This window comes from Primulina eburnea, chromosome 13, assembly GCF_022965805.1.
Source record: "Primulina eburnea isolate SZY01 chromosome 13, ASM2296580v1, whole genome shotgun sequence".
In the NCBI taxonomy this organism is placed as follows: domain Eukaryota; kingdom Viridiplantae; phylum Streptophyta; class Magnoliopsida; order Lamiales; family Gesneriaceae; genus Primulina; species Primulina eburnea.
The window spans coordinates 1,165,840-1,189,438 of record NC_133113.1 but is presented as its reverse complement, the minus strand read 5'-3'; the positions used below and the strand labels follow the sequence as shown (position 1 = coordinate 1,189,438).

General features: G+C 32.2%; 2 protein-coding genes across 2 annotated transcripts; both read right to left on the bottom strand.

Annotated features, from left to right (window-relative positions):
* Positions 1 to 15,310: 15,310 nt before the first annotated feature.
* Positions 15,311 to 16,050, bottom strand: LOC140809125 (cysteine proteinase inhibitor 1-like). The gene is made up of 2 exons (XM_073166609.1): positions 16,032 to 16,050; positions 15,311 to 15,612 (listed from the first exon to the last, which is right to left on the bottom strand). The coding sequence occupies exons 1-2, from the start codon at positions 16,048 to 16,050 to the stop codon at positions 15,311 to 15,313; spliced, it is 321 nt and encodes a 106-aa protein (XP_073022710.1).
* A 1,947-nt stretch (positions 16,051 to 17,997) lies between these two features.
* LOC140809124 (cysteine proteinase inhibitor 1-like) lies at positions 17,998 to 18,498 on the bottom strand. The gene is made up of 2 exons (XM_073166608.1): positions 18,476 to 18,498; positions 17,998 to 18,280 (listed from the first exon to the last, which is right to left on the bottom strand). The coding sequence occupies exons 1-2, from the start codon at positions 18,496 to 18,498 to the stop codon at positions 17,998 to 18,000; spliced, it is 306 nt and encodes a 101-aa protein (XP_073022709.1).
* Between the last annotated feature and the right edge of the window lie 5,101 nt (positions 18,499 to 23,599).

Genomic DNA, 23,599 nt, shown 5'->3' with positions numbered 1-23,599 from the left:
TGAGTCAATAATTATTTATTATAATATTAGACACTTTTTGTGTAAAATAATAGATAAATTTAAATTTATATAATTTAATTCAAAATTTATTTTTTATAATATAAAATGAATTGAATTTTTTTTACTGAAAAATGTATATATTAGAAATAAATAAAATACAATTACAAATGATAGATTATGTTAAATAATTATTAATCTTTACTACTCCAAAATAGGGGATGCAATTTCAAATTGAGAGTATTTTAGGTAAAAACAAAAAAGGCTTCACCAAGCACATCAAATTGTTTTGCACATACATTGTATGTATAATGGAAAATTATTATTTCAAAAAATAAAAAGGATAAAATTATATTTTTGGTTATATAACTTAAATGTTTTTCATATTTAACTATGGTATCGGTCAATTCATATTTGTGATCCTCTAGCTTGCATATATTTTTCAATTTTAATCATTTTTTACGTTGCATCATACATGTCTACAATAAGTATCATCGTCACGTCATTAATTTTTCGATGACACACCATCATATTCAGGTGACATGTCTTCATTTTCCCTGATAATTCAACTCTTAGTTGAAAAAATGTGTAAATTAGTGGACAAAAATTATAAATTGACTAATAACATGACAAAAATGAAAAACATGCAAGTTATACTACCAAAATTTTAATTTTCCATGTGTACAAAATAGTGTCTACAATATATAATTACATATTTAATTCATATTTTTATTTTACCAACTAAACTAAATTTAATTTAATTTTACTAACAATAATATATTTTATAAAAAATTAAATATAATTATAAATGATGGATAATTTTTAAAATGTATTTTAATTGTTTAACAATGTGAATATTTTATGTATAGCAAAAAGTTTCTTCACAGTCTTCAAGTATAGTGTCCGAGTGGATAGAGTAGGTGAATGTTTAACCAATAGTCAAGAGTTCGATTATTACTATCAAAACCTTCTCGGACGAGCTTTGTGTGCATGATTTACATGGCTAACGTGGTTTGCATACTGTTATATTACTCCGAAATTTTTTCAATATGCACCGAAACGTAATGGCTGCGGGTTACCACATCATATAAAAAAAGCTTCTTCTCAAACCACACCATTTTTTTAAGGGATATGCAGTGAATTTTAGTTAAAGCTTTTATTGTCTTTTAGGAAGATTATGATGAAGGAAAGTGGGGAACTGAAAAATTATAACTTCTGTTTGGACAAGTACTTTAAAATATTTTTATTGTTTTATAAGTGAAAAAATTAAATTATGTGTTTCTATAATAGTTTAGTAAAACTTTTTGTGAAAAATATTTTTAAAAAAGTGTTATCAAAGTATATTTTTGAAATAACAATTGAGAGGTTTTTTATGTTTTTATAATTAAAAAAACGTGGGTTAAAGAGAATTAAAACATTTTTATTTTTTATCAATTGTTGTCAAACACCTTTATAATTATTTTTAACTTTAAAATCGATTTTTTTTTAAAAAAATAATTGTTCAAACACATATTTATTTTTAAACCAACTTTTAAAATAGTTTTTAATTTTTTTTTTGTAAAAAAACGCTTTTATAAAATGTTTTATAAATACTTATCCGAACAAAGTCTGTATAATTGTGAGAGATTTTCATAAATACAAAAGTCATGTCTGAAGAATTTGAATTAGGACAAGTGTTGAAGAATACTTTTTTTTTCTTTTACTTTTATAAATTTTTTAAATATATTTCCATTATCCACCGACAGTAGTAGACTTTATTTTTTAAAAATAACAATTTTTTCATACGAAAATAATAATAAAATTAAAATATAAATTAAGAAAGTTGTTTTGCCCCTAATCAATGAAAATAATACAGAGAATTGATACAGAATTTGATAAAAAAAAAAAAATAGGAAATCTTTAGTTGAAAATGGTCCAAACAGAAATGATGTCGTTGTGATATGAAAAACTATTTTTAATGAAATACTAGACATAATATATTATCAAATTTCAGTTTTAGTTTGTTATCTTTGTTTTTTTAAAAAAAATTGTTTACGAATAATTCATGCTCAAATAGGATTTAATTGTAATTTGATGTAGTCAACTTGCTTAGTTATCATAATCGAAATGAAACGTGAATCTTCGACAAACTTATAAACTTTTTGGGAGTTTATAAGCGTGGTATGTGAGAATTTGAAATTCCAGCAGTAGCAGCAGCTAGCAAATTTCAGCAGAAACTAAAAATTGCAGCAGAAGCTAATATTTCAGAAGCTGGTACTTTTCCAGCAGATTAGAATCCAGCAGCAGTAGAACGAAATTCCAGCAGACAGTTACCAATTCAGCCATGACTCGTAACTGAAACATTTAACACGGAATAAAGATTGTTAATGGCAGATTATGGCCATTAATAGGGAGCCTAACAGTCAGATTATGGCCTATAAATAACACCTCAAGTCTCTGAAATTGGTGTTACACAAATCCTGAGTTATCTCTTGAATTTTCGAGTTAAGAGGGTGCTGAATTTCGAGCAGTAGAAATCAGTAGCGAGAGAAAGCATATTTCCAGACTTCAACCGAAACCTCTAAGCAAATTACGGTAAGTGGGCTTACATATAAATATCTTGAAATCTGTTTGATAATTCTGTTTTAAAGATCAGTTTATATATGTTGATTTCTGATATATGGTTTTGAAGCACTGAAACTCCCTAGTGAACTAATGGTAGGAATATATATTCTGAACATTTCTGAATTCTGATTCTGATTCTGATTCTGGCCTCACCCCTTAGAGGAGAGAACATATAGGGGACTGATATCAGTTTATCCATGAAATTCACTAACGTGTTCAGTGCTTACTAATTCTGATTTCTGTTCTGAAGCCTGTAAATTCTGAATTCTGATTTCTGTTATGAAAATACGAGTTTTCTGTATATTATTGTATTACTGTTTCTGTTGAAAACGACTTCGAAAACTGGGAGTTATTCCCGCCCCTGCTTACTGAGTGACAATCATATCACTTACCCACCAAACCCATCTCAGATAAGAACGCGGAAGAGTTGATAGAAGAATAGGAGCAACGTCAGTTTTGGGGCTGGTGATGAAGATCGTTGTTCTTAGTTCTGATTTATGTTTCTTTTGATTCCGCTGCATCTGTTAAGATACTGTAATATTTGGTTTTACATTTCCGCTGTAAAACATTTGTCATTGAGTTGTAACAGACAATGATTATTATGAATAAAAGACTGGTTTCTGAAATTATGTGCTTCTGAGGCTTGTTGTTTTCGAATGTAATATTTGAGAGCAACGCCGATGTCAACCAACCCCCGTCCCGGGGCGTGACATTGAAGTGGTATCAGAGCGAAACCGGGTTTCATAATCTGGGAGGAGGAACTAGAAATAATAAGTCTTAGACTTCTGAGAATAAGTCTGAAGGTTACTGAAATAGACTACTGAAAATAAGCTACTGTAATAGACTACTGAAACGAGTTTAAAAAAAAAATTCAGTAGGCCAAAACCAGTAGACGAAAAACAGTAGGATAAGACCAGTAGTCTGAAACCAGAACCAGTAGAAGGAAACCAGTAGATCTGAATGCATAAGACTGGGTCAGTAGACTCGGAATGCAGCAGACAATGCTGGAAAAGTAGCAGACTGAATGCAGTAGCATCAGAATTGCAGTAGCAAGTGAATTCCAGTAGGCGCATGCAGTAGACTTCGCAAAATGGCATGGAAGTTGAGGTGTTTTTCGCGCAAACTTCAAACGGCCATAACTTTTGATCCAGGAGGAATTTTTACTATTAAAAGTAGGCGTTGGAAAGCTCTCGACGAGGAGAATCTAACCTAGAACCACCTATCTAACTAGCACCGCCGACGAACCCCAAAATCCATCGTTTAGATAGTGATATCATCATTTCTGTAAAATTTTCCAAAATTTTGCAACTTTGAGGAATTTTCATTTCCAATTGGCTTAGTATTTTTACACCAAACTTGGCACCATTCATGGTCTTGATGTCAAAGATTTTTAGTAAATTTTTCACGTAATTCTGAGACCGAAAATTTTTGGGCTATTTCTTCTGTTAATTGTATAGGCATACTGATTCTGTTCATTCCAGTAATTGTCTATAGTTCGACTTGTATTCTTGATATCGTTCCTGAACCTTTACCCTTATGTTTTTGAATGTAGGATATAGGCTGATCAAATTAGCTACATTAAGAGCTTAGAGAGGAAGCTAGAAAAACTCAAGGAGAATAACTACTGCCTAAAGTTGGACAAAGATGAGTTAGAGCGTCGAGCAGAGCACTTAGAGGGTGATGTTCAACGTTATGCTCACTATCTGCGTGAAGCAGAAGAGAGGAATAGAAAGACTCAAGAGGAGTTTGAAATATCCCAAGAGACGGTGGCAGAATTCATCGAGCTACATGACACACTAGTTGACAAGATCCAAATTCTTAAGGATCATAATCATCAACTCGTACACCAGCACAATCAGTATAGTGAGCAAACCGATGCTCAAATTCATGAGTTGCAGAGTAATGTTGAAGTTCTTAGCGACCAGAATGCAGTTCTGCATGGTCATATTGAACATCTACAAGCAGTAATAGCCAACTATGAAGAAGAACCTGAGGAGGATCCAGAAGAAGAAGAAGTTGAAGAGGATCCTATGGATTTGGGATTAGGAGAATTAGTAGATTAGCCTATCAGTAGTTGTTTTCTTTGTAATAACACTTGTCCCACTTGCATTTCTGTTTTCATTTCGAAATTCAGTTGTAATTGCACTTTCTTGGGAAATCAATAAAAGTTATTTTTATCCATTGGTTTCATATTTAAATTACGAGCAATTACTCAATCATTTTGTTTCTTTTCTTGAGTCCATATTTTGTCATCAACCTTAGAACTTTCGTACTTGTAGGAAATGGACAGAAGACCAGTAAGAAACAATCGCAACCCCCGTTATGGAAACCGCAACAATCGCAATGACGACCGTAACAATGAGGAGGCACAGCAACAACCCCCACAACCACCACCAGCGGTTGGACTCAGTCAGGCCGATTTGATGGCCATAGCCACAATCGTGGCAACTATGCTTCAAGGGTTTGTCAACCCAAATGCTAATCAGCCACCACCACCACCACCTCCAGCTCAGAATGGAACGAAGCAGCACTATGAGGCTCTCCGAAGAGCAAGAGTTCCAAACTTTGATGGAAGCACCGATCCTGAGGTCGGACAAAATTGGATGAAAGAGGTGGAAAATCATCTTCGACTACTTGAGGTTCCCCAAAGGATCAGAGTAGAGGTGATTACACTTTTCTTGTGGATAAAGCTGCCAAATGGTGGGAAGGAGTCTCACCAGCTATGATAGAGGCAGGACCTATCACTTGGCAAAGGTTCCGAGAGGCATTTCTGAGATAGTACTTTCCAACAGCAGTTCGAGTGCAGAAGCTGTCAGAATTTGAAAGCTTGGTTCAAGAACCAAACATGACAGTGGTGGAGTATTCGTCCAAGTTCCACTCGTTGGGAACTTACTCCCCAACCATCATGGGAGACGAAGTCTTGAAGATACATCGCTTAAAGAAGGGATTGAACAGCCGGATTCAATCTGCCCTCGCCGTTATCGAGCCCAATAGTTTTGATGAATTGATGGGAGCCGCCATCAGGGCTGAAAATGATATTAAGAGGCGTGAAGGCGAGAACAAACTCAAACGTCCTCAACCAAGCCAGTACCAATCGGGCCAGCAATTCAAGAGGCCTAGGTTTCAAGCAACCAAATTAAGTGCTCCATCCAAAGGAACCACTTCTTCTCAATCAAACAAAGAAGGAGTCAAGTGCCAAACTTTAGTTAAAGCTTTTGTGTTTCGCATTTGAATTAGGACAAGTGTTGAAGAATACTTTTTTTTCTTTTACTTTTATGAATTTTTAAAATATATTCCATTATCCACCGACAGTTGTAGAATTTATTTTTTAAAAATAATAATTTTTTCATACGAAAATAATAATAAAATTAAAATATAAATTAAGAAAGTTGTTGTGCCCCTAATCAATGTTCATAATAGAGAGAACTGAAACAGAATTTGATTAAAAAAAATTAGGAAATCTTTAGTTGAAAATGGTTCAAACAGAAATGATGTCGTTATGATATGAACAACTATTTTTTTTTAAATACTAGTCATAATATATTATCAAATTTCAGTTTTAGTTTGTTATCTTGTTCTTTTTTAAAAAAAAATTTGTATACAAATAATTCATGCTCAAATAGGATTTAATTACAATTTGATGTAGTCAACTTGCTTAGTTATCAAAATCGAAATGAAAGGTCAATCTTCGAAAAACTTATAAACTTTTTGGGAGTTTATAAGCGTGGTAAAAATATTATTATGAGATGTTTAAATATATTGTTCTTTTACGACTTATATGTGGTTTAAAAAATAGTCCGATCACTTAAAATTATTTTTTAAACATCTTATTTAGTATTTCTAAAATCAAGAATAATATAACATCCAAAAATTCAATGACAGATATATCACATTATGTCAAATATTTGTTCATATTAAATATAAAGACATTCCTATTCAGGACACTAGCATTACATATATGATATCATCCTTAAACTTTCACAAAAGAGCTTAGTTCCCTGAAATGCTTCCAAGGCATGTCCCAGACCTAGCCTCGTAATTTCCCGGCGCATTGCCGGCAGCCTTATCATTCGCGATGATGACCAATCTGTAATTCGTACCTTCGACTATTTGGGTTTCACCCTTCACCACCTTTACAAACTCCAACTTCACGTTAGCCTTCTTGTTGTGCTCCGATACCACGAATCTAGCGATTTCCAACACTTTTAGAACGTCCACGTTCGGAATCGGCCGCCAGTTGCCAACGATGGCACTAGGCAAAATGGCCAAGGCTTGGTAATAAAACGAAGCCACCAATATCAAGAGGATCGCTGAGAGAAGAGGGCAAGATTTCAGTTGCATTTTTTTTTTTTGCTGTGAAGAATGCTTTGTTTTAGTTTCTTTCTTATTTGTGTGGAAATAGGCAGTGATGCTGTGTAATTTATATAGCACTGCAACTACTTTGTAATTGTGTCATTTGACATATTTGCCCTCAGCTTTTTGGTTGGTTGACTTACTTTTTACTCCAGATATATGTAATATATATATATATATATATATATATACACTTTGTGCGTAAAATAATGGATAAAATATAAATTTATATTTTATTCAAAAAAAATTATTTTTTATAACACGAACTAAATTGAAAAATTATTAAAAACAAATATATTAGAAAGATATAGAATAAAATTATAAAGGATAGGTTATATTAAATAACTTTAAAAATAATTATTAATATTTACTTTTAAAATACGGGATGAAGTTTAAAAATGAGAGTATTTGTCAAAAAAGTTAAATGAGAGTATTCCACAAAACTGACAAAAAAAATATGGTCATCTAATCCTTTAATTAGTATTTTTGTGCGAATGTTTTGTGTACAAGAATGAGTCTTATGTGAGACCGTCTCACGGGTCATAATCCGTGATACGGATCAACTGTGAGAACCAGAAATTCCAGCAGTAGCAACAGCTGGTCAATTTCAGCAGAAGCTAACAATTCCAGCAGCAACTCATATTTCAGAAGATGATATTTTCCAGCAGACAAAATCCAGCAGACAGAATCCAGCAGACAAAATCCAGCAGCAGAAGAGCGAATTCTAGCAGACAGTTACTGATTCAGCTATTGAGTTGTAACTGAAGTATTTAACATGGAATAAAGGCCGTTAATGACATATTATGGCCATTTATTTGTGAGGCTAACAGTCAGATTTTGGCCTATAAATAACACCATCAATCTCTGAATTGGTGTTACACAAATCTTGAGTTATCACTTGAAATATTTGAGATAAGGGAGTGCTGATTTTCGACCAGCAGAAACCAGTAGCAAGAACAAGCAGATTTCAGACTTTAACAGAAACACTTTTAGCAAGTTACGGTAAGTGGGCTTATGTATAGTATCTTGAAATCCAGTTTGATGATTTATGTTTTAAAGCAAATTTTCTGTATGATCGATTTCTGATATCTGAATTTTGAAGCACTGAAACTTAGTAAACTAATGATAGGAATATATATTCTGAACATTACTGATTACTGATTACTGGCCTCACTCCTTAGAGGAGAGAACATATAGGGGACTGATATCAGTTTAACCATGAAATTCACGAACGTGCTCAGTGCTTACTTGTTAAACTTCTGATTCCTGATTACTGAATAATGATTCTGATTTCTGAATACTGAATATTGATTTCTGTTATGAAAATGAGAATTACTGTATATTATTCGTATTATTGTTTCTGTTGAAAACGATTTCGAAAACTGGGATTTATTCCCGCTCCTGCTTACTGAGTGACAATCATATCACTCACTCACCAAACCCATCTTAGATAAGAACGAGGAAGAAATACTAGAAGAAGAAGAGCAGATCCAATTCTGGGACTGGTGAAGAAGATTATTGTTCTTAGTTTATGTTTATGTTAATTCCGCTTGTACCTGTTAAGACACTGTTATGTCTGGTTTTACATTTCCGCTGTAAAACATCAATATTCGAGTTGTAACAGACAATTGATTTATTTCGTATTATGAATAAAAGACTGGTTTCTGAATTCTGTACTCTGAGGCTGGTTGTTTTCGAATGTAAATTGGAGAGCAACGCCGGTGTCAACCAACCCCCGTCCCAGGTCGTGACATCAACCCTACTCATATTCACAATAAAAAGTAATAATCTTAGCATAAAAAGTAATATTTTTTCATGGGTGACCCAAATAAGAGATTCATCTCACAAATACGACCCGTGAGACCGTCTCATACAAGTTTTTGCATGTGTACAAATAGTGTACACAATATATAATTATACGTTTTTATTCATTTTTATTTTTTACTATCTAACCTAAATTAAAAAAATTATTACTAAAATACATGTATATTATAAAGAATAAAATAAAATTATAAATGATGAATCTTTATAAATAATATGAAAACAATTATTTGTGATGTTCATTTATTCTAATGATAATTAATGATCAAATAATAATGATTTGATTTTATTCTGCAGCGGAAAAATAGTTTAAATACTTTAAAAAGGACCTCAGGGCATAGAAAAATTTTCGGCATGACCTCCCCATAAGTAGAACATCTCAAAAAACTCAAGAATCAGAAAATAGTAAAATGACTCAAGACTGACGCTGCGATAATATAAACAATCACATGCAAGTGCCGATCAGGTACACATCAACAATTCTCAAGCATCAGTTCAACTAAGCTGACAAGACTTTAAAACATATTAAAACTGATCCAAACTAAATAATAACAAGTCAAACACTCATACAGATATTCGTGGCATCTCCCCGGCAAATAAAATACGACATAGAACTGATGCAAACTACAAGACAACCATAAAGACTAGATGGGAGACTTCAATGGACAAAACCAAGCAATCCCACCTCAATCACAAGCTCTGCTAGCGGAACCTCTGCCTAGTGCTGCAAAACCACTCGGGAGATCTACCATGATGACCAAAAGCAACAACAACAGCCCCTCCAGTAAACAAATGTGAAATGCGTGAACCTGGATCAATATCAACGGGGTAAACGTAGCCAAACGAACGATACAATTAACAAGAATAATACTCGAGCGACACACAGGGGAGCTACATCGACATCCAGTTAAACCTCTCTGTCAAGTATACGAGGTATGCCAGGCTATGCAAATTATCACCCCCAAATCGGCCTCCATACAGCTGTTACAATATATAACAGGATGACACAAAACAACCGGATGACACAAAACCAACGCTCACCTCAAAAGGCTGCACTAACCATGTGATTATTCAATCATATCTACGATCTCATGTGTATCAATGTATATAGGCCTATCAGCCAGACCATTATCCCAAGATAAACAACAGTACTAGATAACAATGAATATCGACAACGGGCTGACAAGAACGATAGGGCTCAACATGAATGTCATAATATCATGACCTATACTAAATACCATAGAATATGTCACATAATGATCATATAAAACAATGATGCATTTAGCAACACACATAACCCACATAAACACATAAACAAAAATAACAACACATATTTATGTTCAAAACTAAATTTATGTATTACCATTGTATGTTACCGAATTGTAACATACCTATACCAACTTGACAATTCCAACGATCAATTTTACTTCGACATCCTCAGCCTGAAAGACATAAGAATAAGCCGAATAATAACCCATTTCCCCGGAAAAAATCAATAAGAAATTCAATCATCTCGACACGATTAAAACACCCAAAAATAGAAATCATGAAAACTATATTATGTTATAGTTCCAAATTCGACACTTCATAGCATAAAATTCATCTCCCTCAATATTGACTCAAATCAATATCCGCCAATTGGAAATTAAAAAAAAAAACTCAATTATCTAATTTTGTCAAATTGAAACCATATTCAAATTCCCAACCGATTGAGCCCAACATTTCATTGAATACAATATATCCAATCTGTTCTCGGACATAACATGGCAGTTGAGCAGTTTCGAAAAAAGTGCATAACTCTCTCAATTCTTGATAGATTTTAACTATTCAAGTCTCATTTCGAAGATAACACGTATATATACACTTTTTATTTGAACCACAATTTCAGAATCCAAGTGTACAAAGGTCATAACCTCGAATTACAGTATCCTTTCTACACAGTTCAATTGCGAATTCGATTTTGACACATTTTGGTAGAAAAATCATATCAAAATCGTTTCTAACTGAAATTTGATAATTCCATTGCTCAATGATAGCCAACACAAATATCTATAATATTTATTTATGTCATTTCTAAAAACTCAAGCTGTAAAAATCGTAGCAACAAGAAGAACAACTTACCAAAATGGTCAAGAAATCACATAGAAACAGAGCACCAAAACAACAGCTTTGATCTAACTGAATCCTTGCTCAAAATGACTAATTTATAGATTGAATCGAAGCTTAGGATGTTAAGAAGACAACCCTTCAAGAATTTTTGGGTTTTGAATTCGGACGGAAGAGATACAACAATTCTACGACAGCCGCTACAAGGGTGATGGGAAAACAGGGAAGGGCTTGGGTCTTCTTTCTTCTTACTTCTCTTTTGATGGGTGTGTGTAATATATGTATTTTAATATTAATTGGTTACTAAAAATAGTAACTCAAGCCCATTAATCCCGATTTTGAATATATTTTGCTCTCGTGTGTTATTTATACTCTATATGTATTTTAATATCGTATATACTTCTCCAATATTCTAAAATACATATTTTTTAACACATCTTTCAAAAAAAATATTTTGCATAGATAATCATTTCAATTTACAACTCAATAATTATTCTAATTATGGCAAATTACCCGATAATATACTCTAGGCCTTACATTATTTGTTAGGATCGAATATAGAGTAGATGGAATGCATAAACTCTTTAATTATTTCTTTGAAACTTGAGTTGATTTTAATAATTGTTAATGCTTGTTTCTAGACCGGCTAGATGAAACTAGACACTGAAAATGTTTTTTCAAGTGCGAAAAAATCCGACTGGACTAGTGATATGATACATATTCATTTTAACAGACTTTTAACACAGATACCAAACAAATATATGGAAACAAATGGAAGCTAAATTACTGAAAATAAATAACACAAAGTATATGGAAGTTTGAAGACAATATTCTTCTGCGTCTTCCTTTTTTCCATTCAAGGAATGAATCCACTAAAAAACTTTGATTTATAAACTCTTTGTACAAACCCATTTCATTTAGGACTTATTCAATGCCTAAATTGAAATTCTTAATATCTTCTATACCACACTAACTCAAAATGTTTATTGAACCCTAGGTACATACAGATTTAAGTACAACTCTTCAATTAAGTAGCTTGAGCAGCTAAAGTTGATTAGGTAGCACAAGTTGATCCCAAATGATCAATATGAACAATATGCGTGGCTAAAGAGCAGTTTAAAGATAGATCACTAAAGATTGTTCGAAATCTTTGATAAAGTGGATTTTGAGAGCTTCAATAGTCTTCTTCAATCTTTAATCAGGCATATAAAGATGAACTCCTTCAACAGTCAATCTTCAATAAATGAATACTTGTACTGATTTCTGACACAAAACAAATTGTCTTGTCTTTTTTCCCTTTCATAGTACACATCAGTTAATGCATCTTGACATGTATCCAAATATAGCAATAATCAGCTTATGAAAAATCGATATATGAGAGAGAAATGTCTCTGCTTATCTTTGTCTTATTAGGAGACATTCGTGGACAACTAATGATGTCGGATAATGTACATTGATTGGTCAAGTGATCTTCTGAAATGTCGGCATGGTATGTGTACAGATTGAATTGTTTTGTAGGCGTACCAACTACAACTTGAATTAAATTATGAAATCTGGTTTAAGTGTTGGAAGCAACTTGATCTTGATAGATAGATAGGACCTGACTAACTGTTTATTCACCCCAGCATGATATTCAAGAATTGGCTATCTGGATTGACTTAGCATCCAAGTTGTTAAAATAAAAAATATGTTTAGAGGGGGTGAATAAAAACTTTTAAAAATATTTTTCTTCTAGAGAGCTACAATAGCTCGTTCTTGAAATGTTCAAAGTGAACTGAGTATCAAAAAATTATATTCTAAAATGAGTGGAATAAACTCAACATAACCCTCTAAAAAACCAATTAAACATTTTGTAAATGATTTGAAAATACAAGTTGGATGTATGAAAATAGTTTGGTTGAAGCCTTTATCAAGACTTAGTATGAAACATTATAGTATTTCAAAGAACACATAAAATGCTTCAACAATGCATATCATTACAATGTATTTTTCTCAAATGTATCATCGCACATAAGGAAAAATTTCTCACTATGGTGATAACTCTATTTAGACTCCCTTACATACTCCAGCCCTTTAATAAATGCTTCGAGGTATTTGTTTTTGGGTTGAGTTGTTCTTCCTCATTCTCTCCCTTCATTTACTTGTGATATGATATTCAAATATTTGTATTTATGGCCCCCAAGAATGATATGAATTTTTGAAATAGGATATGATCGTTTATAAAGGTTTTATATGATTTCTGATATTGAAACAATCATATTCATGTTGTTGTACATATTTTGAGATCGAGCTAATTTTATTTTCGACCAGGTTGTTCCAAATCGAGAAGCTTGATCTGCTTGGTCTGTTGGCTGTTCCACATCGAGCTGGTTGATCAGCTTGTCGTTGGTTTGATCAACTTGGTCTGAGTTGAGCTGGTCCAAGTCGAGATGATTGTTTATCTTGATTCATCGATCTCCGAATAAAGTGATGAACATGAATTTTGTATAGTTTTAGCTTTCCATAGAATAAAAAATCACTCATTAGAGTTTTTATGAGATATAGATGCTCAAAATATTATACTATATACAAGTTGGAACTCTTTCTTATTCAATGCAAAATCAACAATTTCATCGTCATTTTTCACCATCTTAAGAACCGATTCAGATTTCAATTTGTGAAGATGATTTGTAAATCACGGTCTTAGCTTTGTAACGCATGCTAAATTGTTCCATTTAGATGAACAAGCTAGTATCGGGTTTTTGTTTCCGCTTCGTCCAGCTCGATCTTGCAACCACTATTTTGCATATATAACATTTGAATCGGTTGAGCTGATCAGAAATTTGACTTATAGCAATTCGAGTTTTTTGTTCAGTCGTGTTCGTTTCTTGTCATTTTAATCATCGAGCAATGAGATATCATCAAAAAATTTTATCTTGCCATAAACTAAGTTGTGATAAAATTATATTTCATCAACTTATTACTTCCAACTTGACATCTACCAACTACAAATTTAATGAATTATGTTAGCAACATAATAACAAGTTTTGTTATCATTATAATCAATACTTTTTAGCATTTCTGCAGCCCAACACAACTAGAATCTTGTAAATACAAATAAATAGCAGTTGGAACTATAAACAACTCGATGTTGTTTGATATCACCAAAACTGAGATATTTTTAATTCAACATTATTAATATTTTATTCCTTTAAAAATAAGATAGGAAGTTTAAAACAACAATATTTTAGGTAAAACAAAAAAGGCTTCACCATTCACACCAATTTTTTTAAGGGATGTGCAATCAAACTTTAGTTAAAGCTTTTATTGTCTTTTAGGAAGACTAAAATGAAGAAAGTGGGGAACTGAGAAATTATATGTTACGAGAGATTTTAGAAATATGAAAATTAGGTGAAGAAATTGAATTAGGATGTGTGTGGGAGATTTCCCTTTTTAACTTTTGTAAAATTTATATATTTCCAAGATCCACGACCATTGTAGACTTTATTCTTTAAAAAAGGAAAAAAAAATTCCATACGAAATAATAATAACTCGAAAATATAAATTAAGAGAATTGTTTTACCTCTAAGTGTTCATGATATAGAGAATTGAGAAAAAAAAATTGATGAATATATTAGGGAATTTTAGTTGTAAAGGGTTCGTTCAAATGGAACTAATATTTATATCGCTATGTTTGAAAAAAAAAAGTAAGATCTATTATTTGAGGGGACTGAATTTTTTGAAGTTCGAGTCAAGCTCCCAAAAACAAACAGACAAAATCAAAATGTGAAAACTTAGTACATTAAAACTCATAATAGGAAAAGTTAGTAAACCAATAATGTTAATTTCTGTTAGGCAAATTTAAACGGTCACGGGTCGTATTTTCTGAGATAATATCTTATTTGGGTAATCCATCAAAAATATTACTTTTTATGCTAAGAATAAAAAAAATTGCATTTTATATTTTATATATTTACTTATTTACGATTTCGGTCATCTATATTGTCAAAATTGATTTTAATACGTTATCTTTGTTTTTTTTATTAAACAATAATCTGTGTAAAATAGTTTAGACTCAAAAATGATTTTATTACAATTTAACCTGGTCCACTTTCGTAGTTATCTCAATACAAATGAAAGATCGATCTTCGAAAAGATTACAAACTTTTTGGGAGTTCATGAGCTAGAAAAGATGTTTGCCAAAAAAATATAAAAGACATTATAAGATGTTAAAATATGTTGTTTAATAGCTTATATGTGGTTTTAAAAAAGTTGGATCACTCAAAGTTATTTTTTCGAAGAGCTTATTTAGTATTTCTAAAACCTATAATAATATAACATCCCAAAATTCAACGAAGGAGATCTCAATTTATGTCCAAAATTATTTTTTCATATCAGATACAAAGACGTTTTTATTTAGGACGCTAGCGTTACATATATGATATCATCCTTAAACTTTCACAAAAGAGCTTAGTTCCCTGAAATGCTTCCAAGGCATGTCCCAGACCACGGCCTCGTAATTTCCCGGCGCATTGCCGGCATCCTTATCATTCGCGATGATGACCAATCTGTAATTCGTACCTTCGACTACTTGGGTTTCACCCTTCACCACCTTTACAAACTCCAACTGCACGTTAGCCTTCTTGTTGTGCTCCGACACCGCGAATCTAGCGATTTCCAATACTTTTAGAACATTCACATTCGGAATCGGCTGCCAGTTGCCAACGATGACACTAGGCGAAATGGCCAAGGCTTGGTAATGAAATGAATGCCACCAATATCAAGAGGATCGCTGAGAGAAGAGGGCAAGATTTGAGTTGCATTTTTTATTTTTATTTTTGCTGTGAAGAATGCTTTGTATTAGTTTCTTTCTTCTTTGTGTGGAAATAGGCAGTGATGCTGTGTAATTATATAGCACTGCAACTACTTTGCAATTGTGTCATTTGACATATTTGCCCTCAGCTTTTGGTTGGTTGACTTACTTTTGAAGGATAAAATTATATTTTTGTTCATGTAACTTGAATGTTTTTCATACTCAATTATTGTATCGGTCAATTCATATTTGCAATCCACTAGCTTGCACATATTTTTCAATTTTAATCATTTTTTTACGTTGCATCATAAATTTCTACAATGTATCATCGTCACGTCATTAATTTTCGATGACACACCATCAGATTCAGGTGACATATTTTCATTTTCCCCTGATAATTCAACATTCAATTGAAAAAAATATTAAAATTGAAAAATGTGTAAATTAGGGGTCAAAAATTATAAATTGATGAATTACATGACAAAAAATGAAAAACATGCAAGTTATACGACAATAAAATTTTAATTTTCCATATGTATAAAATATTGTCTACAATATATAATTATATATTTTAATTCATATTTTTTATTTTACAATCTAAACTAAATATAAATTTTTTTAATAACAATATTATATTATAAAAAATAAAATATAATTATAAATGATGGATAATTTTAAAAATGTATTTTAATTTTACTCCTTCAAAACATTAGAAGAGGTTTAAAAAATGTGGATATTTTAAGTATAGCAAAAAGGCTTCTTCACAGTCTTCAAAGATAGTGTCCAAGTTGATATAGTAAGTGAATGTTTAACCAATAGTCAGTAGTTCGATTCTCACTATCAACACATTCTCGAACGAGCTTGTCACACAAAGTTTTCCCAGTATGTTTACATGACTAACGTGGTTTGCATATTGTTGCGCTAATCCGAGATTTTTTCAGTATGTACCGAAAAATCTGGGTTGCAGGTTCCCACATCATATAAAAAAAGCTTGTAACTATCCTCACCATTTTTTAAGGGACATGCAGTCAATTTTAGTTAAAGCTTCTATTGTCTTTTAGGAAGATTATGATGAAGGAAAGTGGGGAACCGAAAAAGTATGACTTCTGTTTGAACTAGTACTTTAAAACATTTTTAATGTTTTATAATTGAAAAAACTTAAATTATTTATTTGTATAAGATAGTAAAATGTTTTTGAAAACATTTTTTTAAAAAGTGTTATCAAATTATAGTTTTTAAATAACAATTGAGAGGTGTTTTTTTTAATGTTTTTATAATAAAACAACGCAGGGTTAAAGAGAATTAAAATATTTTTATTAAATTGTTGTCAAACACCTTCATAATTATTTTTAACTTTAAAATCATTTTTTAAAATGATTTTCCAAAAACTTTTCAACTTTAAAAATGTTTTTGTAGAATATTTGTCATTGACACATATTTATTTTTTTAAAAAAAATTAAATATTTTATAAATATTTTTTGTAAAAACCGCTTTTATAAAAATGTTTTATAAATACTTATCCAGAACAAAGTCTATATATTGTAGAGATTTTCATAGATACAGAAGTCATGACAGAAGAATTCGAATTAGGACAAGTGTTGAAGATTACTTTTTTTAAAAAACAAATTATGAATTTTTTTAATATATTTGCATTATCCACCGGCCATTGTAGACTTTATTTTTTTAAAATAATAATTTTTCAGATGAAAATAGTAATAAAATTAAAATATAAATTTTAAAAGTTGTTTTGCCCCTAATTAGTGTTCATGACACAGAGAATTGAGAAGAATTAAAAATAGTCCAAATAAAAATGGACGTGGTTAAATTATGAAAAATAGTTTTTATATGTTTATTTATTTGCAATTTTGGTCATATATGTTGTCAAAATTCATTTTAATATGTTATCTTTGTTTTTTTAATTAAATAATAGTCTGTGTAAAATAGTTATACTCAAAAATGATTTAATTACAATTAAACCCGGTCCACTTTTGTACTTATCTCAATACAAATGAAAGATCGATCTTCGAAAAAATTACAAATTTTTTGGGAGTTCATAAGCTAGAAAAGATGTTTGCTAAAAAATATAAAAGACATTACAAGATGTTTAAATATGTTGTTTAATAGCTTATATGTGGTTTAAAAAAAGTTGGATCACTCAAAGTTATTTTTTCGAAGAGCTTATTTGCTATTTCTAAAACCTATAATAATATAACATCCCAAAATTCAATGAAGGAGATCTCAATTTATGTCCAAAAATATTTTTTCATATCAGATACAAAGATATTTTTATTCAGGATACTAGCATTACATATATAATATCATCCTTAAACTTTCACAAAAGAGCTTAGTTCCCTAAAATGATTCCACGGCATGTCCCAGACCACGGCCTCATAATTTCCTGGCGCATTGCCGGCATCCTTATCATTCGCGATGATGACCAATCTGTAATTCGTACCTTCGACTATTTGGGTTTCACCCTTCACCACTTTTACTAACTCCAACTGCGCGTTAGCTTTCTTGTTGTGCTCCGACACCGCGAATCTAGCGATTTCCAACACTTTTAGAACGTCCACGTTCGAAATCGGCCGCCAGTTGCCAACGATGGCACTAGGCGAAATAGGCCAAGGCTTGGTAATGAAATGAAGCCACCAATATCAAGAGGATCGCTGAGAGAAGAGGGCAAGATTTCAGTTGCATTTTTATTTTATTTTTTTGCTGTGAAGAATGCTTTGTTTTAGTTTCTTTCTTCTTTGTGTGGAAATAGGCAGTGATGCTGTGTGATTTATATAGCACTGCAACTACTTTGCAATTGTGTCATTTGACATATTTGCCCTTAGCTTTTTAGTTGGTTGACTTACTTTCTACTCCAGATGTATGTAATATATATATACTTTAAGATTACAATAATATTGTCATTATGCATACACTTTTTGGGAACTATTTTTTGTACAAGTGAGTGAATAATTATTTATTATAATATTAGCATATCGATACACTTTGTGTGTAAAATAATAGATAAAATTTAAATTTCTATAATTTAATTCAAATTTTTTTATAATATAAAATGAATTGAAAAAAAACTATTACTGAAAAAGGTATATATTAAAAATAAATAAAATACAATTACAAATGGTAGATTATGTTAAATAATAATTAATCTTTACTACTCCAAAATAGGTGATGCAATTTCAAATTGAGAGTATTTTAGGTAAAAACAAAAAAGGCTTCACCAAGCACATCAAATTGTTTTGCACATACATTGTTATGTACAATGGAAAATATTATTTCAAAAAATAAAAAGGATAAAAGTATATTTTTGATCATGTAACTTGAATGTTTTCATACTCAATCATGGTATCGGTCAATTCATATTTGCAATCCTCTAGCCTGCACATATTTTTCAATTTTAAACATTTGTTTACGTTGCATCATAAATTTCTACAATTTATCATCGTCACGTCATTAATTTTCGATGACACACCATCAGATTCAGGTGACATATTTTCATTTTCCCCTGATAATTCAACATTAATTGAAAAAAATATTAAAATTGAAAAATGTGTAAATTAGGGGTCAAAAATTATCAATTGATGAATTACATGACATAAAATGAAAAACATGCAAGTTATATGACACCAAAATTTTAATTTTCCACATATATAAAATATTGTCTACAATATATAATTATATATTTTAATTCATATTTTTTATTTTACAATCTAAACTAAATTTAAATTTTTTTTACTAACAATTTTATATTATAAAAAATAAAATATAATTATAAATGATGGATAATTTTAAAAATGTATTTTAATTTTACTCCTTCAAAACATGAGAAGATGTTTAAAAATTGTGGATATTTTAAGTATAGCAAAAAGTCTTCTTCATCGTCTTCAAAAATAGTGTCCAAGTTGATATAGTAATTGAATGTTTAATCAATAGTCAGTAATTCGATTCTCACTATCAACACTTTCTCGGACGAGCTTGTCACACAAAGTTTTCTCAGTATGTTTACATGATTAACGTGATTTGCATACTGTTGCGCTAATCCGGGGTCTTTTCAGTATGTGCCGAAAAATTGGGGTTGCAGGTTCCCCCATCATATAAAAAAGCTTATAACTATCCACACCATTTTTTAAGGGACATGCAGTCAATTTTAGTTAAAGCTTCTATTGTCTTTTAGGAAGATTATAATGAAGGAAAGTGGGGAACCGAAAAAGTATGACTTTTGTTTGAACAAGTACTTCAAAACATTTTTAATGTTTTATAAGTAAAAAAACTTAAATTATTTATTTGTATAAGATAGCAAAATGCTTTTGAAAACTTTTTTTAAAACCAGTAGACCAGTAGACCAGTACAACAGAATAACTTATCAGTAGCTGCTGCTCTAGTAAAACTAAACCAGTAGAAAAGGGATAACAATACAAAACCAGTAGAGAACGTTTTCTAACGTTGGTATCTTAATTCTTACCGTTAAAGAGTTCCTAGTACTAGTATTAATTGCAGCATTAAATACTATACGGAGTCATTTAATGCATATTACCCAATTAAGTATAAAACAAGACTGATTGTTTTATAGCTTTTCTGCAGGAACTTGTTTCGGTAATAAAGCTGATTATATCAGTTATCTGAAGACTTCTCTGATTGTGAACGTTGAACTCAGTCGATTATATATACTTGGATCAAATCCTTGTTCGACACGACACTTCGCTTGTTATCATTTTCAAGGAACAAAGCTTCTCTTTTATCAGACGAATATCAGAATTCCTTGAGCATTTAAAAAGTTCAACACAAAGAAAAGTAGCACACGCTTCATAGCTTATATCTGATCTTTTGTAGATCATCTTGTGCTACTAATTCTTACACTCTTCACGATCTTTACTTCACTTATACTTTATCAGAAGAGTCTGTAATCTGAAAAGAGTCTTTTCAGAACTTTGTGTTTCGCATTTTTGTAAGTTGAGAAACTAAGAGTTTCAGTAGGCTGAGGCGTAAGTCCTTCTGAAGTGGGTGTGTACAAAGATTGTACTGTAATATCCAAAGTCTTTTAGTTATACCTTCTGGAAACAGAAGAAGGGGAGACGTAGAAGAGTTTATCTTCGAACTTCCATAAACAACTGCTGTCTACTGCTTTATTGTTTTTCAACTACTTCATCAGATTGTTTCCGCACGTTTTACTGTAATCAGGTGAAAGTATTCGCACAAGATCAACTACTATCCTTAACAGATTGTAGTACCTCATCAGAACGAAAAACGAGTAGAGTTTATTCACCCCCCCTCTAAACTCAACTTCGATCCTCAACAATTGGTATTAGAGCAGGTTATTCTTGTTTGTGAAAAACTACAACAAATGGCACACTTCAGCAAGATCCCTATGTTCTCTAAGGAAGATTTTGACGACTGGAAGATAAGAATGCAAGCTCATCTTGCAGCACAAGATGATGACATGTGGTATGTCATCACAGATGGTCCACTGAAAATCTTAAAGCCTAACACAGCTGTTGCTGTTACTGACGGTGCACCACAGATGGTCGAAAAATCAAGAAGTGAATGGACCTAGTGAAGATAAGAAAAAGGCCAATCTTGATAATGTGGTGAAGGATATATTGTATAAAACTCTCGACAAGAACACTTTCAGTAAGATTAAAATGTGTTCTACTGCAAAGGATATTTGGGAAAAGCTCATCCAGATATGTGAAGGAAATGAGTAAACGAAAGAAAATAAACTGTCTGTAGCAATGCAGAAGTTTGAAAATCTGAAAATGAGAGCTGGTGAAACTCTAAATGAGTTTGATGAAAGATTCAGTAGCTTGGTCAATGAGCTAGCTGCTCTGGGTAAAGAGCATAGCAACAGAGAAATAGCCCTCAAGGTGATGAGAGCCTTACCCAGAGAATGGGATGTTAAAACAATGGCTATGAGAGTATCCAAAGACTTGAACAAATTGGAACTGCACGACTTATTTGCAGATCTAAAGGCCTACGAGTTCGAATTGGAAGTGAGAAGTGGAGAAGAGCCTTCAAGCCTACCCACCAAGGCTCTTGCTGCTACTACTACTGCTTTTACTGCTTACTGCTTTTACTGCTACTGCCTCTACCTCTTCTACTGCTGTTGTAGTTGTACCTCAGGCATTACCTGCTGTGATCATTGACAATACAATGGAAAAGACTGCTGAACAAATCAGTAGTGATGCTATGTCCTTATTTGTAAAGAAATTCTCCAGGTTCATGAAGAAGAACCATCGAACCTATCAGGGTCCCAATCGCAACTTCAAGAAAGATTCACCATCTGGTGATATGGGATGCTTTAACTGTGGAAAGATAGGTCACTTCATTGCTGATTGTCCTAAACCAAAGAAGGATGACCAAAAGAGAAAGGATCACAAGAGGAATGACAAAAAGTCCAGAAGAGATCGAAAAGCGATGATTGCCGAAGAAAGCAAATCTAAGTGGGCGGACTCTAGCTCTGAGTCATCTGACTCAGAAAGTCATTCCAGTGATAGTGATGCAGAAGAAGTCAAATGTCTAATGGCAGACAATGACTCAACCTCGACATCTGGAGAGGTATTTGATTTTGACTCTAATGAATTTACACGAAATGACTTGATTGATGCACTGCATGAAATGGTAAAAGAGTATTCCAGACTTTCTCAATCGTTTGAAGAAGTTAAGATTGAAAATCAGAACTTAAAGAATCAGAACAGTAAGTTAACTTGCTTGCAAGTAGACAGCTGCAATGATTTACAAGTTAAGATGAGTAAATTAATAACTGAGAATGAAAGAGCCAAAGCAGATTATCAGAAGGTGCTTTCTGAAAACCAGAAGTTGTCGCTACTGGTAAATGCTTGGAACAAGTCTTCTGTTTCATTGGAAAAGATGCAAGAATTACAAAAAAAGTCAGGAGATAGGAGTGGTCTCGGTTTTTGTACTAATGAAGGCACTTCTGAAACGAATACTAAGCCAACACTGGATATGTGCAAAGGGAAATACATTCACTTTGTGAAATCCTAGTGTGGTACAGGAACCTAGAAGTACCTACTGCTTCAGTTGAAAGGAATGTAAATCTGACGAACAGAAGAATGCACTATGGTCTGGGTTACGTTAAACCTAAGGAAAAAGTTGACCAGAGTTCTAGATTCAGAAAAGAATTCAACTCTGGAAGACAACATCCTATGAAGGTTAAAAACTACCAGTACTACAACTCTAAACCTGTTCAGAAGAGATACAGACTGGAAAACAGAAACAGAAGGGAAGAACAACATTTTGGTATGCATACTGTTAGAAATAACAGACCTTCTGTTGCACACACATCTTTGGATACCCGAAGTACAAAGTCACCAAGAATTGTACAAATGTGGGTTCCCAAAGGACTGATAAGGCTTGAACCCAAATAGATTTGGGTACCAGAGACTAAAATTTGTGTTTGCAGGAACAGCATAAGGAAGCAGAAATCAGTAACTCTACATGGTATCTGGACAGTGGATGTTCCAGACACATGACTGGACAAAGAAACCTACTTTCCGAGATAGTGAGCTGTACTGGACCAAAGATAAATTTTGGAGACAACTCAAAAGGTAAAACCATGGGTAAGGGTAAGATTATCCATGGTAATATAACTATTAACGATGTGTTATTAGTTGACAATCTTTGTTACAATCTAATCAGCATTAGTCAACTATGTGATAATGGGTATTCTGTGACTTTTCAAAAGCATTCATGTATAGTTAGAGATTCTACTGAAACTACTGTGTGTTAACCGGAAAGAGAGAAGGCAATACTTACAGATTCTCTTGGAACTCAAATCATGTCAATACTCCTACATGCTTAGTTGCTTCTCTTAGCAATAAACTACTGGCTATGGCACAAGAAACTGAATCATCTGAATTTCAAGTCAATCAATTATCTCAAGAAGCAGAATATAGTTGATGG

What these genes read in the sequence shown, in the direction of transcription:
- LOC140809124 (XM_073166608.1), bottom strand. Translation starts at nt 18,498, where the DNA reads ATGTCAAATGACACAATTGCAAA. An exon ending in TCAAATGACACAATTGCAAA is followed by an intron (nt 18,281 to 18,475) that starts GTAGTTGCAGTG and finishes TATTTCGCCTAG; the next exon opens with TGCCATCGTTGGCAACTGGC.